Genomic DNA, 17705 nt, shown 5'->3' on the forward strand with positions numbered 1-17705 from the left:
GGGACGCACTTTGTTCCGTATTTTGAGGTCGGGGAATCAATATGAATGACAGGGCGATTTATTTGAAAAATGACATGATTCTGCTGTCCTGCTCCCACTGACTCTCTCTCCTCTCGCTGCTGTGGGTGACTGTCAGTGAGCTGAGTGAGTGTGTGAGTCGGGTGTCTGGAAGTGCCCTCAGCTCACTGGGGGCAGCTCATTGGCTCATTTACTCATGACACGACCAATGAAAGTTAGCGCTTTCAGTGTTGCTAAGATACGGTCTCTGCCCCATAGACTGTAGGGTGCTGCCGCCCACACACCCCCTTCATTCAAGCTAGCGCACATGCTGAGACAACATGTTTACCTTATTAATATAATGGGGTCTGTGAGCCCGAGCCCGGTGGCCCTTGGCCCAAAGGTTAAATACAGAAACGGCCCGAGCCCGGCCCGTTTTGTACATATGTAAAAAAAAAGACAGAGAGTTGAGTAATAGATACTTTCAACATGCGGTTGAATAGCCCCATTTAGCCCCATACTTTCACTTCCACTTGTGCCACAAACACCCACCAACGCACGCACGCACGCACGCACACACACACACACACACACACACACACACACACACACACACACACACACACACACACACACACACATATATCCTGACTTATAGGTTCGACATGGCAACATCAACGGTCTCTTAGCCCCCCCTCCCCCCCACACACACGCACACACACACACACACACACACACACACACACACGCACACACACATATAGATCTGCCCTATATTAGGAGGTTTTTATAAAGAGGTTGCAAGAGAACAGACAGACTCCTCATCTCTCCTCTTGTTACGGAGCATCAACAGAACACAGTAAGTCACCATAAGAACCTCTTATACTGATGTATACAGAGATAAACTGATCTTCTCTACTGAAGACTATAATGTAGCTACTTTGTCAATATTGTTCCTTCCAAAGGGGAGTCAAATTGTTGTCATCTAAACTCTATTTATTTATTTTTATTATTTAATTTTTCAGGTGTGACATTTACTACTTTAACAGTTACAGTATGCTGCACTATGGTGAACAAAATATAATTTGTAGCCTACTACTCTGGTTGGATGAGCAGCTGAATGCTAAACTTTTACATTATGTATTTTTATTTTATTTTCTGCATTTTTGTTTTGCTTGAACATATAGTGTTATTTTTTCTGTTTTATTGGGTTGATATTTGAACTGTTTGGTTGCTACTATTATGTCTATGAATTTAATGGACCAAGGACCCCAATGGAAACTCTTTTGGACGGACCTTTTAGTCAAAGTATTATAAATGTTATTGTGCTATTTACATTTTTTACCTAATCAAATATTCAATCAATCAATCAATCAACTGGGTTTTGTAATTTTATCCATTGTCAGAATCCACTTTGTTTGCATTATTTTGTGTGCTAAAAGTCTTGACTTTGAGTACCTGTTTCATGGTGCAGTAGGCTATAAGTCAAGACAGTTTTGAGTGGTCAGTTTAGGACAGTATTGGGTGTGGTTGGATAACGCTTGTTGTTCCATCTCCCATCAGCCTTTACCAGTCTGCTGATCATCTCTACTCCTGAACGGAAGAACACAGCGCAGGATGGATACAAAGGTGACTCACAATATCCTTTATTGGTGATGACTAAATATCAGGGTGCTATGGGCAATGTACAGTAACAAAGTACATTTACTTGAATACTGTACTTAACGTTTTTTGATCAGTTATTTATTTATTCACTTATTTATTTATAGGTTTTTGAAAACGTTGGACTTTCACTCTACTATATATCAAAGACAGATACTGTATTTTTGATTCCATTGCATTTCTTGGAAGGGACCCGCGGTACCCAAAACAGAAATACATTGTTATTAAGCCCTATCTCAAAAAGAGCGAAAATAGCATTGTGATGCAACAGGTTGTGAACATGTTGATCGACTATGTTCACTATCTTTACATGTTTTGAAATGTTTTGAAAATCTGTTACAGCAATGCATTGATAATATACTTTGCAATGTGTGCTTTTGAATACTTTAGTATTTTTAAAAGCAAGTACTCCAATCAGGGCAGGAATTTCACTGCGACCACGACGGCCATCCATGGCCCTCTCTTTGGCCGTGTGCCCCTTGAAAAATTACATGACCCCTGCCTGCACTGCCCACGCTGATTTAACCGAAAATAATCCTTTTGCAAACAGCATGTTCTGTTCCTTTGTCCACAATGATCCAAATGGGGAGTTTATTTCAGCAGCTAGAATGTGACAGTTTGACATTGTTTGAGCCCATTTCTGGTGCTCAGCTCCTCATTTAAATGAATTGCCTTCACCGGCTGCGGCTGTGCAACAGGGCAGATCCTGGCCAGCCCAGGTCAACCCTACCCGCAGGCAGTCATAGTAGTAGTAGAATTAAATCTGCTAAAACTGACTCATATACTGATACAGAACCATATAGGCTATATATTGTCACTGTCGGGTGGAAAACCTGTTCCTTTTATAAAAAAAATATATGAAATAAAATGGTGAAAATAGCCAATCTACAAGCTATAATTAAGAAATACTATATTTTCTATAATACTATATAAAGTCATTATTAGTGCAAGTTAATAACATTTCATTTGAATGAAAATACATAGAATCTCTAATCTGTGAATCTAATAGTGATTAATGTGACCCCTACCTACAGTCAGTGAAGTCCAAGGCTGAATGTGACAAATATTGAGACCAATAGGCTATGACTTTGTACAAACTAGAAGTTCGAGCCGCTGCGCGGCTCTCACATCTAGCGTGACGTAGCGCCCACTTCGCATCGCAGATCCACTTGACAGCCACCTCGCAGTGTTAGAGAGACCACATGCACGCTTGTTTCTGTCTGTCTCTCTCTCCCCCTCCCCCTCCCCCTCCCTCTCTCTGTAGCTCTCCTCCTCGCCTCTCTCGCTCTGTCTCTCTCCCCCTGTCTCCGCGTTTGCGCACGCGTTCTCTTGGCAAAGCTGCCACACTCTGTGATAATATATCCACACACACGCACACACACAGACTCCTCCTGCATTGTGATAGAGAGAGAAAAGTTTAGTCCCGTCTGGCTGTTGGCTGTTGAGACGGAGCATGCGGAAGTGAATTGCGAGCAGAAATAGATAACACTTTATGACACTTTACGATTATTATAAAAGGAGACACATGTGAAGGTGGAAAATAAAATAGAAGTGTTTATATACTTTTGCATGAGCGATTTTTGTAGCAAGTTGGGAGAGAAGTGGAGCAGTGCTTTGGCCGTGAGTTGTTCCTAAGAGGTTGAGGTTCCAAAAGGGACGGCTCTCTGATTGTATGGTGGGACTCTCTGATTGTATGGTGGGATATTGGTAATTTGCCAATACATTATTTTGTGAAATAAATGGGTTTTATTTCACAGATAGTTATACTATTCTTGTATTATATTAAAATTAAATCATCCTTAACCTTCAAGTGAAATTAATTATTTCCATGGAAATCGTCGTTTTATTTGATGGCCTTCCTGGCCTGGCATGTAGCCAAAGTTTTACTGAGCAGCTTTCAGTAGTCATGTAATATTTGACCAGGAGTCTCTACAGTATACTTTGACTGAACTATTGGAGTTGAGTACTTTGTTCACCTTTGACTTTATAGGGCAACGGACACTCTTGATGAAGGTCCTGTGGGACAGAAACGTCTGTCAATTTGAATAAAAGCAGAGGCTGCTGAGCAAGAGCAGTGTGTGGGATTTTCTGTTCATGAACATATTTTTTTCATGTTTTCTTCAAAAAAATAAACTAACCCAAATTGTCTGAAATAGAAAATTAAAAACTTTAATAACCTTCCTCATTCTTCCTCATTGCAATGTTTCTCTTTCAGACTAATTTGGTTGCCATGGTGACAGTCATCTTGCTCGTATCGGAAGGTGAGTAAAAAAGAAAATCTCAAACCTGTGTAGTTGTCTTCACTAACCTGTTGACGTCACTAACCTTGTTTACAAAGCGTAGTTGCTTATTTGGGCTTGTCTCCTGATGTTGTTTAAACTGGTGGTTCTCAAAACATTTTCATGTTGTGCCAGGGACTCACATACAAGATTTGTGTTTCAAAGATGTTTCAAAAACATTCCACAATTTTCCAATTTTTCAAGAAATGTTTTTGTAAAGTAGCAGATCAGATGGGCTATTTTAAAATAAACTGGAGGTTCGGGCCGCTACGTGGCCCTCACACCTACGTTATGCCAATCCGACCGATATGTCTGAGTCATAGTGTCGGGGGCTTTGTCAGAGTACCCGTTGTACCCGTCTGTCTGTGTCCCTTTTGCGGCAATATATGGAGATATCTGTACATGTCTGTCTACCTGTGTCAGTTTTATACCCATACATAGAGATAGCTGATGTCAGTAGTATATGCTTACACCCTGTATATTGGCATGCCCATATGGGCCTATTGGTTGGGTCGGTGGTGGCTGGCATCACACTCCCTCGAGTCCTTGCTGATGCACTAGCCGAGTTTGAAGTCGGCCGTTCCCATATATGCCCATGACCTATTATGTGCGGTCGGATTTCGGCGGTCTCTGGAAAACCGGATCTCCATGCCTATACTGTATATTGTTGCTGTACGGCAGAAACCAGCTAACTAAATTTTATTTTTCTCCATAAATCAGTGCTATTGAACACTGTGTGTATTGAATCAATGGAAAGTATTAAAAAGTGCTTCTGACAAAACCAGCTAACTCCATTGGATCCTCAAACTTTCTGCTAAACCAGCTAACTCTACCAAAGGGGGGTGGAGTTAGCTGGTTTTTCTGACTCCATGCTCCACCCCCTACTGACCTCCAACCTCAGAGTGAGCTTAGAGGTCCATTCAGATGTTCTTATCAATGATGAACAAAACCTCCTAACTTGTTTTTTGCAATTTCCTGAAAGATGAACATTTTGGAGTTTGCTGGTTTCTGCCGGACAGCAGAGATATGGGTATATCGGGTTTGTTTATGGTTATGTCTGAGTCATAGTGACATGCCTATATATGGGTGTATCAGGTTTATTTATGGTTGTGTTTGAATCAGAGTGATGTGGCCGTGGTCTTGCCTATATATGGGCGTATGGTGTTTGTTTATGGTTATGTCTGAGTCAGAGGGACGTCAGAGGTTAAATATTTATTCATTACCCCAAATGTATATCATTTTTATTGTTGTCCTGAAACTGACATTATTACTAAATATGCTGTGGTAATGTCGGAAGATACCGTGAAACACATGGTTGGTTTGATAAATCAGACGGTGGTAAAATGCTAAAGTTAAACTACACACTGCTCCCAATACACATGCATGGTGGAATGTGTTTACATTTGTTTTCTATTGTAACCTGACTGTCTTCTACCTGTTGTCTCAGGATATGCTTTGAAATGCCATGAATGCATCCCTGGACCTACAGGACTCTGCACTGAAACACAGCGAGAATGTCCTGATTCCATGAACTGTGCTGCAGGACATTTGATAATACCTGTGGGTATGTGAAAGTGATAACCTCTGTATTTTATTTTCGTGAGGTAAAATAAATAACAGTCTCTCTCTAGTGTGATTAAGACATTATTTGGCAGAGAGCCCGAGACAAATTTTTTCACTTGTTTGTTTCAGGTGAGGTTAAACTGGAATTGAATATTAGGTCTTGCGTGATAGATTTTATGTGTTATAACGCCTCCGCCTCAGTGAACGTTGGATACAAGGGATACAGCAAGTGCTGTCACACTGACCTCTGCAATGACCCATATCCCACACGTAAGTATTCAGTGCAGCCAGATGTGGTGTCTTCTAATCTATGTTTGATGAACACTATAACCACTGTACTGTAAATGCATGAATGGGAAGAACAACACAGTCTGCAGTTGGTTTAGATGTTACTTTAGCACTTGATGTACAAACAAAGATTATTCACTGTATTATTTAGTTCTTACACACACATGCACACGCTAAACAGGTTATAGTGTATGTAATAATATTCAATCATTTGCCCTTTGTGAACTTTGACCACTTGCTCCCTCCCCCCCCCCCCCCCCCACATCCCCCCACCACCACCCCCAGTGGTCTCTGCACAGTCCTGATATAACATAACAAAATCATTTAACCCTTACAGCTCCTGTCAACCCTCCTCTCACTGGTTTGAAGTGCTACATTTGCAATGACAATAACTGCTCCGACATTTCAATACTGCAATGCACTGGGGATCAGGATCGCTGCATCTCAGGAAAAGGTAATAAAGCTAAATTAATTTCTCCTTTTTACCCCAAAATGTCACATTCCTCAGCTCAGAAGAATGTTCAATGTTTTTGTCGGACTATTTCTAGAGCATTAAAGGTACGGTAAGTGATTTTCTTTGGTTAAAATAAGTGTTAAATAGCTCTATATTCTGATAGTACTCATTGATATAGAGTGTTTGTTCAGTAAAATGCATTTTCGTTTCAGTTTCAGTTTCATTTCCAATTTTATCCAATCAGGATAGAGAACTCAATCAGGATATAGATTAAACAAGTTAAATTGGAAGCGATGACACTAAGAAATGAGCAGGCAAAATTGGAACTGGAACACTATAAAAATGAAGCTTAAAAATGGGTACTTTCTCCTGATTGGCTGAGATTTTGACACCTACCGGAAAATGTATTTTCTGTTTATTAAAGAGCTGGAGAGACGGGGAGACTCCTGTTACTGAACAAACACTCTATAGCAATGATTACTATCAGAATATAGTGCTTTAACCTTTTAACAAAATACTTTTTGTTTTAACCAAACAATATCACTTACCCTACCTTTAAGTACAGACAGTAATGTAATGGACCGTACATGTTGTGTGTGTGTTGGTTTGCTATGTTGTAAAGAGTCTGGAGGATGGGGGGTTGGGCCTAAGTTTGGGGGTGCATTGTGATTGGTGGTTGCAGGGTGATGGGTGGGGCTTCAGGTAGGTTACATATTCTCTGGTGTGTGCTATGACCAAACAATCGCCTGAATTAGCGCTGTTCATGAATGAATGAATGAATATTTCATGGATTTTAATGTGCAGCAGTACATAAGAAATCCCCGAAAAAGCCAAAGGCTTGTTTCCATTGTGGCCCATAACATTCAACATCTGAACAACATAAACAATAATAATAAAATAAAACTATGCAGTTAAACTGTCAAAATATGCACTTAAAGCTATTCATGATGATAACAGGAGATGGGGGAACTGGGCTGCATGTGAACACATGGAGGATGCCACTCACAACAGGAGTGAGTTGTTTGCAAAGCTGGGGCATGCTGGTTGGAGAACATTTAGCTAAGACCAATCACAGTTAGAAGCAGGTATTAGAGTAATGTGTTTTTTGTGTTCACAGGGGACTTCTTAGGTCAAGAGAGGATGGGGAAGGGCTGCGCCTCTAAGAGCATGTGTCAGTATGAGGTCGCACAGGCTATGATTCCTGGAATCGGGGAAGTAACTGACGTAAGATGCTGCAAAGGTGACTTGTGCAACAGTGCCACAAGAAATACTGTTGGCATCTTGTCCCTGGTAGCACCAATACTGTTAGCATCTTGTTCCTGGTAACACCGGTACTGTTAGCATCTTGTTCCTGGTAGCACCGGTACTGTTAGCATCTTGTTCCTGGTAACACCGGTATTGTTAGCATCTTGTTCCTGGTAACACCAGTACTGTTAGCATCTTGTTCCTGGTAGCACCAGTATTGTTAGCATCTTGTTCCTGGTAACACCAGTGGTCTCTGTTTCTGCTTCATTTTGCTCCTTATCTCTGTATGATCTCTAAACTCAACTTTCATACAATCAACTCCATCTTGATGAGTGTCAGTTAAACCTACCACCATCAAAATGTGAAAACTATTAAACAATAATCATAATATTTACTGTAACCAGTACATTTACTAAACATCATTAAATTAGTCACACTGTAACATAAACTGGGTAGTGTCTCCTTGTGTGTGTTTACGCTCTAATTCTTGGAGGAGTTCTGACAAGTCTCTCTGATATACACAGCAGCCATATTGGAAATAAATTGGGCCTCTTCCTTACTTCCCTGTGACTTTTGCCTGGTGTTACCAATGATACTAATGAAGGCTCTGGCCATTCTGGTCAACAGAGTCAGGGTGCTGATATTGTGCATGTTGGCTCACTGTAAACACTCTGCTACACCAGTGCGTCTCAAAGTGTGGTCCAGGGACCTTTATGGTTGGTTACACCTGTGAAGGAAGTAAGGAAGAGGCCCAATTTATGTCCAATATGTCCAATATGGCTGCAGGAACAAGTAGTTTCCTCACCCTGATTTCATGTTTGTTCAATCCGGAATGCCGGATAGGCATAATTAGTTTCAGTTGTATGAGTGTTACGTTGATTTCTGTTTTGTTCTAAATAAAAGCTCCTGCATGGCCATTGTCCAGTGGGGGGCTGCCTTTTGTGTGTATGTGTGTGTGCACTAATAATATTATATATATAATAATATTAATTATATATATCTCTGCTGTCCGGCCGGAACCAGCTAAATCCAAAATGGTAATTGTTCAGGAAATGAAAAACAAAATATAATTTTTTCTGAAAATGAAGAAAACCTTATATTTTTAAAACAAAGCAATACTGCCTCATCAAACTTGATATTGTGACTTTATATATTATCAGATACTTGCATGTGTCATTATATTATCACCACTTTACCCAAATCCAGCTCAAGTGGAGTTAGGAGTTTTGTCCAAACACAAATCCAGCGCAAGTGGAGTTAGGAGGTTTTGTCCATCATTGATAAGAACAGCTGGCAATGGATCTCAAAGCTCACAACACATCACAAGTTTGTGAGCTTGGAGATAAGCTATTTATGGTGAGCGCCATCCTCATATACTAAGTATAGATCAAGCTGAATTCTGTACTTAAACAACTTTTATTTTAACATGCATTGTAAATAACCATGGATCTAACTGTTACCACTGTTGTTCTTCTACAGTTGAGTGCAACAAACAATTCTGCCTCAATACTCAATCATGTATTTAACATAAGCAATCATGGCACACCAACAATAAATAAATGTCATATAAATACAAAATACATTCATGAAAAATAGAATCTGTAGCCTATCAAATCTGTAGCCTACTGCACTAACAATAACAACCACAGTTGAATTTACCTATATACCTATCAACATTTTATTATCACACTGTTGTGTGTTGTGTGTTGCGTGTGTGTGGTGGGTGTTTCTTAGTGCTTTAGATTGTCATAAAAGCTGTGAAAGTCTTTTGGCATGATCTCCTTGAGCTCTTAAACAAACTCCTGCACACACTCATTATCTGTCCATTAACATTTAAAAAGAAAACACGAGCAGATGACCTTTGTGAAGACACCCTTCTCCTCTTTACTGGGGTGACATCTATCAAACCTTGCACATACATTCTCTTCTCTTCCCAGTTTATGTTCTCCCAAAAGCATTGAAAAATCTTCTCCCTGTCTGCCTCATACAGAGCAGAGCTTCTCTGAGAGCCTGAGAGGAGGGGGGAGTTGTTTGTTTTTGACGGACAGTTTGAGGGTCCAATGGAGTTAGGAGTTTTCGTCAGAGGCGCTTTTTAATACTTTTCATATGTTATTATTAAAAAAAAAAATACACAGATGTAGATGGGGTTCAATAGCGTTGATTTATGAAAAATCTGAAAATGAAGTTAGCTGGTCCCGGCTGGACACCGACGATATAGAGCGTCGCAGTTCCCGCCCACTTCCTGTTTTTTTTGGTGCCGGAAGAAAAAACTCAATGCATTTTTCCATTGACATTTCCAAAAATATTTATATCTATTAATTTAAGCCTCGAATCAAGCCATCATGCCATGACATGAATCATGACCATAAACGTTTGATTCTGTGATTTTTTTTTTGTTGAAAACGGCAAAACAAAGGGTATTTATTAAATATAGTATATCATATAATTAAATATAAAATAAATAAAAATCACAGAAAAAAACGTTTTATGGTCATGATTCATGTCATCTCGTGATGGCTTGATTCGAGGCTTAAATTAATAGATATAAATATTTTTGGAAATGTCAATGGAAAAATGCATTGAGTTTTTTCTTCCGGCCCCAAAAAAAACAGGAAGTGGGCGGGAACTGCGACGCTCTATTTATATATATATATATATATATATATATATATATATATATATATATATATATATATGATGTCAGTTAAATTGGGCCACTTTTTGGTAAATCGCCTGGGAAACTAAGAAAAAGCAATGCATGACACTGAATTTTTTTTTAATGGTTAATAAGGGCTGTTTTCAATATGTTTGAGTTAAATGTATGTGATAAAATAAAATAGTTTAAGCCCTACAGCTTTTGAAACATCAGCTGTCACATATTTTTAGACTGGTGACGTCAGTCTCCAGTCTATATGAACACCCTCTCGGATCGTAGGTGGAGTTAGACTAATTTAAAGGCATGCACTCGCGTTAGGTTATATAGGGGGTCGTGGAAAGGGGGCGTGTTTGGTAAAAATCCCCACTGTTTCTTTGGCAAGGGGGTGTGTTTGCAAAATATAGGGCTGCATCGCGTCATGTTGGAGCGCTTCAGTGCGGCTGCAGTGTTCATGTGCAACCTCTTCCAGAGAGTGATAGAGACACTAGAAACTCTCGGACATGTGTCTTAAAGGAGGTGTTAAATTGAGTCTGTATGGCTGAAGATAAATGCAGGGATGAGCTGCAGGGGGGGCCAGGGCCGGACTGGGACCAAAATTCGGCCCTGGCATTTTGGCCCAGACCGGCCCACCACAACCGGCGAGCAGATAGCAGACACTCTACCGCAATTTTCTGCGCCCGCGCACTTTGCGCACGGCCGACCCCCCCAGCCTCATGCCAGATCTCCTAGCTTTCCCAATTGTCAGGGACATTACCGTAACTAATAATTGGGCCGTGCAACCCGGAAATGAACAGGAGTAAAAATATGTATTTATTTATTTTTTGGCCCAGTAGCCCAGCGGCCCACCAGGCATATGCCCCCCACAATGAGAGACAACAGTATCTGCACTGCAGAGTGTGAAAGGGTTAATCGCTTAGCAGAGGACCCATAAACAAGAACTGCAGCCTACCAGACACTCACAAAGTTATCCCTGTCCGTTGTTGGACGTTCTTATGACTGTTCATATGATTGTTTTAAAACCACTGTTTTGAAAGCAATGTAAGTCTTAAAAAAAAAAGTAATTCAAGTAAAGACAAGTTCTCTGATTATGTTAAGTACTTATGTGTGGACCACTGCACTAGAGAATGTGCATGTACATGAAACAGTGTGATGCATAGATCTGACAGTGTATAAATGGACCGTGAAGGGTTCTTTTGGTTGTTCATGTGAAATTGGGCATCATTGAAATCAGAAAAGTTTGAGGACCACTGCTTTAGAGAGTGTGCGGAGTGGAGTACATTACTTATGTATATGATACAGTACTTGAACATGTATTTAATGAATAATTGCACTTGTTCAAACATTACTTTGTATTATGATTTCTTGCAGTCATTTATTTACTAGAGCTTCTCTAATTACACAGGGCATTTTGTCTACTTTTTGGTAAAAGCCAGGGAGAATTTAACCAGATCAGCAAGTTTTTGAAATATCAAACTTAAGATTTTGTGCTTTATAATCATATTGAGAACTATAATTCTGTATACATTCCAAAAATGTACAATTTATGCAAGGATTGTTAGCTGGAGGTGTTCAAAGTGAAATTGCGCAAAGACACTGGATGTATATTTTGAGGGCAAAAATGATAATTAAATATAGCTGCAAGCAGCGATAATACGGGGCCAGGGAATGAAGAGAGAAAAAGAAAGAAGCAATGATAAGTAATATGCACAATAAGCCATTGAAACATAGAAGACTGAACTTGAGAGAAAGAAGACCATGCAATTAACATGAGCATTTTAAACCTTCACTAACCCTAACCTCAGTAAAACAACGCCTAAGCCTATCCTCAAGAAACACTATGTGTTATCCGAATAATGCCAAATCATGATCATCTCAATACATTGTCGTGGACAGGGATCGAACCAGCGACCTACGGACTCCAAGACTGCCTTTCTTCTCATTGAGCTAGATATATGGCCTCCCTGATAGTATCTGTTGATATTTATAAGTATTTCCGTCCATTTTGAACCAGGCCTCTGTGTCCCGAACTACTCTAGATCACTGCTTACACATGTGTAAGCAGGTTTAATGGCTGTCGGCCAAACGAGGCATGACTTTTGCCTGTTTAAAGTTTGCATTTTCAGAAAATCGCTATAACGCCCCCCTTTGACCAATTGGAGTAAGATTGGTTTCAGTGATATTTGGAATGACCCTCAATATTACCGCAAAGTTTCAAAGAAATGTGAGTCTGCATGTATGTGTTAGGGGCAGATGAATAATTGTCATAAAACTACAATATTCATTGGCTCATTAAAGCTACATTTTTTCACTTATGGAAAATCCGCTGCATCGTTGAGTCGGCATAGGTCCAAAGTTCATGTGTAAAAAGTTTCGTGCAGATTACTCAAAAATCCCAGGAGGAGATCATGTGTGTATCGAAGTTTCATGGCTGTAGGTCAAACAGGGCATGAGTTGTACCTGTTCAAAGTTGGCATTTTCAATTGAGTGCTATAGCGCCACCTTTTGACGAAAGATTGTGAGAATTATTTCTTGATCGTTTTTTATGACCATCTACCATATGGCCGAGTTTCGTAAAAAGCGACAGCACGGTTCACCCAGAACTGCGAAAAGTGGCAGAAACAGAAGAATACAGGCAACATTAAAACACGTCCAGAGCTGAGCTCTGGCCCCGTAATTACGCCCGCGCAACGCACGCAACGATGCACGCTTTGCTCCTCTCTCATGGCTCTCTCGCACGAATCAGCGGAATCACGTCTGTCGAGGGACGACGACGATGGGGGAAGGGGTCCGGAGAGGGTGTGTTCGTTTCAACTGGGGAGGGGGTCCACGTTTTCCTCCAGGGTTGATGATCGTGGGCTGGCGCTCCGGTCGGATCGGCTTTTTGTTTTGTCTCGCCCACTCGCCCATCTCTCCTCTGACACAGAGACTTTTACAGTCTTGTTTTTTTTTTGCTCGCTTCGGATCAACGGGCTGTTTATGAAGCGCTTTCGCACGCCAACATCCTGGAGAAAAGATCATCACCCGCGGGCGTGTGCACATGTCGAGCACGTGCGCGAGAATCTCACGGGGACGCACGCCTCCGCCGCTCACGCTAAGATCCTGCCTCTTAGGGCTAGCTGATGTTCTACTCCGTTTCGCTTTGTAATGGCGGACCATGTTACTGGTATAGACGCGGCCGGGCGGCTCTGACTCCTTTGTAAGAACGTGCTCGTGTGATCATGTGACCGGATCATATTTTTATCAACTTCTACGTCATCTACGCGAAAGATATTAACCCGCAAGCTCCCAGAGGACCTTATATAACAGAAACTACTGAAAAGACCACTTCGCGTAAATCTACGCGATTGGCACACTGCGGCTTTATTTAGGTTCGCGTAGATCTACGCGATTGGCAGGCAATGTGTTAAAGTACAAAATATAAGCTTTCATATGATGTATCATTCATTGAATTTTGAAGAAAATGTGCTATATAATAATCCTTTCTGCTGAGCAGATCAGAGCAACTTTCGCTATGCGCCGAAAGTTTAGCAACAACGCAATAGTTTCAGAGACCAGTGTTGCCAGATTCTATGAGAGAAATAAGCAACCAGGTCTAGGAAAACGAGCCCAAAAGAAGCGACTATGGGCCACATGAGCACTTTAAACCTACTGTATACATCGGCTATTTGAAAATAGCAGATCTACAAGCTCACAACGCGTATTTAGTATGAGTTATTGTTTGATATATTGATTCTTGTACCATACCTCCTCAAGTCCATTTGTGATTAATACCAAGATGTTTTACCGTACCAATTCTTAATAATTAAATATTGAAATATTACAGAATCCCAATCAATTGTAATGTAAACATTACAAATGTAATACAACATTCTAAACAACTCTTTATCAGGTAACAACTACATATTCTTGTAACTCATGTCTTGAATTACCACTGCTGGCCAAATCAATCACTACATGGCAGAAAACACAAGCATCACACATCCCACTATCCACTACATGCCTGACCTCGAAAAAAGCGCCTCCCACAGACATACAGGGACTGACCTGTTTCACACTGTCGCCAGTCTATACTTGACATCTATGTCATATGTTCTTGTTTTAGATTGATTGGCTAAGATGGGCCACTGTGTTTTGAGCCTGTTCGCGCCTTACTCTATGTAGATGGTGTGCCAGAAGATGTACATGTACCAGCGACTGGCTTTCAGAGGGAACTTGTACAAGGCTGTGAGGGAGTCCAGCAAATCCACACCGCCCATGTTCTTGTTGTAGAGTCCCACGATGAATGGCCTTTGAACTTCGATGTAGGTCTTTCTGGCCTTGCCCCAGCGCTGAGTAACATCCACAGGGTCCACTCCAGCAAAGGATGAGACAAGAGTGACTGTCCTGCTGTCAAACCACTTGACGACAACAATGCTCTGGTCCTTCTCGACTCTGTAGTCAAAGGCCCCCTCCCCTTCTTCTTCAAGCTTTTGTCATCTTCGAGTGTGTCCTTCTTCAGCCACTGATATCTTGAATCACGGCGCTGAGCGGGTTTGGTCAGTTGGGGCGGCTGAATGTCTGCTGGGCGGTCAGTGGGTTCACTGGGTGGTTCACTGGGTGGTTGGTTTTCTTTGGACCCCACGCCACAGTCCTCTTCATCTGACTCTTCATCAGTCTCATTGATGTCTATGTCAACATCACTCTCTCCGTTCATCACGATATCCAGAACATCCCTTGCTGTGAAGCAAGGCCCTTTCTTTAGTTGTGGCATTCTGAAATGAAATAAAGACATACCATTAGTACATTTAGTAGTGCTAAGTTCTTACACATCACTGCTCAATGCAACATTTCACAAGTCATCTATGATTGCCCCATCATCATCATTACATTGCCCCTAAGTACCCACCACACCTTGAATGAATAATGAACAACCCCCACAAAACAATTACCACATTGGTCCCAATGTCCTTGTAGTATTGAAAGAAAATTAAACATACTGAGAAATAACAAGGGAATATATTGGTTAAACTATTTAGAAATTAGAAATTAAAGTAAAAATGCACATATAGCCTACTCTCTCTCACTGTTTCTCTCTCTCATATATATATATATATATATATATATATATATATATATATATATATATATATATATATATATAGTAATGCAAAGTGGGGGAAATACACATATAACTGTTTAAATCTATTGTTAAAACTATTTATAAGGCTGAACAGTAGCAGGCCTACCCTTGTATTTTTTGCAACCAAGATAGCCCAACGTTGACCAAAAGCAACAAGTATGAATCATGCTCTAATTTAAATTTGGGACATATATTTAACAATAATAACATATGTACATGTTCTAGACATTGAAATGTTCACCAAAACAAATATTACAGGCATATTACTTACGTTTTTGTGAGGAATATCTTCGAGAGAAAAAATAGATGCTGAGATTTTTCAAGTTGTGATGATTCCTGGCTCTGTGGGGGGTATTTATATGCAAATATCCTGGCCAATGGCATTGTAAGACTAAACAATAGGACCCAATGAGGATTTAGAGGTGAAAAAATTACAGAAAAACAAATTATTTAAACTCCTTTCTTTATAAAATATAATTGTTGCTCAAAAGCATCGTTGGGTCTTACAGGGTTAAAGTTGAACAGACAATGGATGCACATGATTCTTGCCACAGTTGTACTTGACATAAAACAGTTGCTTTGATTGGTCTATGGTTGTTATGGCGGTGCAATGCCTCACATCTGATATGATGCAATCACATCAGTCACATGATGACCCCCCAGGGTAAATGCCATGTGTAAACAATCTCAGTTGTCAATGATAAAGTTGATAAATCAATACAAAACAAACAGATGCACATCTATTTAAAAAAAATGTATAATATATGTTATGATGGCCTTCATCACATAATGCTGATGTTTTGCTTAGCTGACTTTTTTTTTTAAAGCATTTTTTGTCAGTGGCTCAATTTACCTTAAAGGCGTTCAGCTGAAATGAGCCGCTCATCATGGGCCACTCAAGCTGAAAAGTGAAACAGAGTTTCCATTTTAGATTAAATGGGTGGCCCATTTTAGCTTAAATGGGAGGCCCATTTTAGCTTAACACATTCAGCTAAATTGAGCCACCAACAAAACATTATTTTTCAGAAACAATAAGTTATCTAAGCAATAAATCAGCATTATAAAGGCCATGGGAACATGTATTATAAATATATATTTTTTTATAGATGTACATCTTATTTGTATTGATTTATCAACCTTATCATTGACAAGTAAGATTTGTTTGCTAGGACACTATAAGGCACTGAGCACACTGGTCCAATACAAACCAATACGTGAGTGCGCTCCCTGTGCGCATATCCGAACGCCCCCTTAATATGCTCCAAAAAACATAGACCAATCAAATCAATTTGTTTTATGTCAAGTACAGGTGTGGCAAGAAACATGTGCAGCCATTGGCTGTTAAAACTTAAAGGGCTAGGACTAGGAGGTTGAAATCTTAACTGTCTCAATTTACCTGATGGCCCACTTTACCTGACATCATCACCATATGTGTGTGTGTGTGTGTGTGTGTGTGTGTGTGTGTGTGTGTGTGTGTGTGTGTGTGTGTGTGTGTGTGTGTGTGTGTGTGTGTGTGTGTGTGTGTGTGTGTGTATGTGAAAGTAACCCTCAAAAGAAGGGACCACACACTGGATGCAGGATGACTTGGAAGCATAAGCGAAACGCGTTTTTCTTGCTTTGACCCGCACCTCCCGCTGGGGTCTAAAGACTTACAAGTGTTATGTGTGTGTGTGTGTGTGTGTGTGTGTGTGTGTGTGTGTGTGTGTGTGTGTGTGTGTGTGTGTGTGTGTGTGTGTGTGTGTGTGTGTGTGTGTGTGTGTGTGTGTGTGTGTGTGTGTGTGTGTGTGTACATTCAACTTGAATCTCTAGCTTCTCAGATTCAGACCTGCTCTTTATTGATGACCTTAATATCTGACTATCTGCCTTTTCATATAACTTATAACTCATACAACTTAATATAGGACCACAATGGAAACAAGCCCTCTGGGCTTTTTGTGTTATCCTTTTAGCTTTGCTTGCACAATTGTACTTGTAATTGTCGTACTGATTGCAATTTGTTAATAAAGTGTTCAATCAATCAATCCATGAATCAATCAATCAATCAATCAATCAGTAACTTTGCTATATTTGCCCACATTTAAAGAATCCTTTTTGATCAAAACACATGCACCATTAAAACTAACTAGAAAGTACTGTTCCTGAAGAAACAGTGTGGGACCAATGTTGCTGGTATTGAGTATTGATAATGTTAGTAGTGTTAAAGGTTTGAAAGGTTTGAAAGGTTCTAAAGGTTCTAAAGGTTCTAAAGGTTCTAAAGGTTCTAAAGGTTCTAAAGGTTCGAAAGGTTTGAAAGGTTTGAAAGGTTTGAAAGGTTCTAAAGGTTTGAAAGGTTTGAAAGGTTTGAAAGGTTTGAAAGGTTTGAAAGGTTTGAAAGGTTCTAAAGGTTTGAAAGGTTTGAAAGGTTTGAAAGGTTTGAAAGGTTCTAAAGGTTTGAAAGGTTCT

General features: G+C 40.2%; 1 protein-coding gene across 1 annotated transcript; it reads left to right on the forward strand.

Annotated features, from left to right (window-relative positions):
- The first annotated feature begins 743 nt into the window (after positions 1–743).
- On the forward strand, positions 744–8190 carry LOC308093943 (urokinase plasminogen activator surface receptor-like). The gene is made up of 7 exons (XM_080440351.1): positions 744–856; positions 1561–1626; positions 3875–3920; positions 5386–5502; positions 5631–5771; positions 6127–6243; positions 7361–8190. Exons 2-7 carry the CDS (start codon positions 1615–1617, stop codon positions 7567–7569), a joined length of 642 nt encoding a protein of 213 aa, XP_080296477.1. The 5' UTR covers positions 744–856; positions 1561–1614; the 3' UTR covers positions 7570–8190.
- The last annotated feature ends 9515 nt before the right edge of the window (positions 8191–17705 follow it).

This window comes from Gymnoscopelus braueri (genome assembly GCF_963280865.1).
Source record: "Gymnoscopelus braueri genome assembly, chromosome: 10".
NCBI lineage: Eukaryota > Metazoa > Chordata > Actinopteri > Myctophiformes > Myctophidae > Gymnoscopelus > Gymnoscopelus braueri.

What these genes read in the sequence shown, in the direction of transcription:
- LOC308093943 (XM_080440351.1), top strand. An exon ending in ACATTTGATAATACCTGTGG is followed by an intron (nt 5,503 to 5,630) that starts GTATGTGAAAGT and finishes TGTTTGTTTCAG; the next exon opens with GTGAGGTTAAACTGGAATTG. An exon ending in CAATGACCCATATCCCACAC is followed by an intron (nt 5,772 to 6,126) that starts GTAAGTATTCAG and finishes TAACCCTTACAG; the next exon opens with CTCCTGTCAACCCTCCTCTC.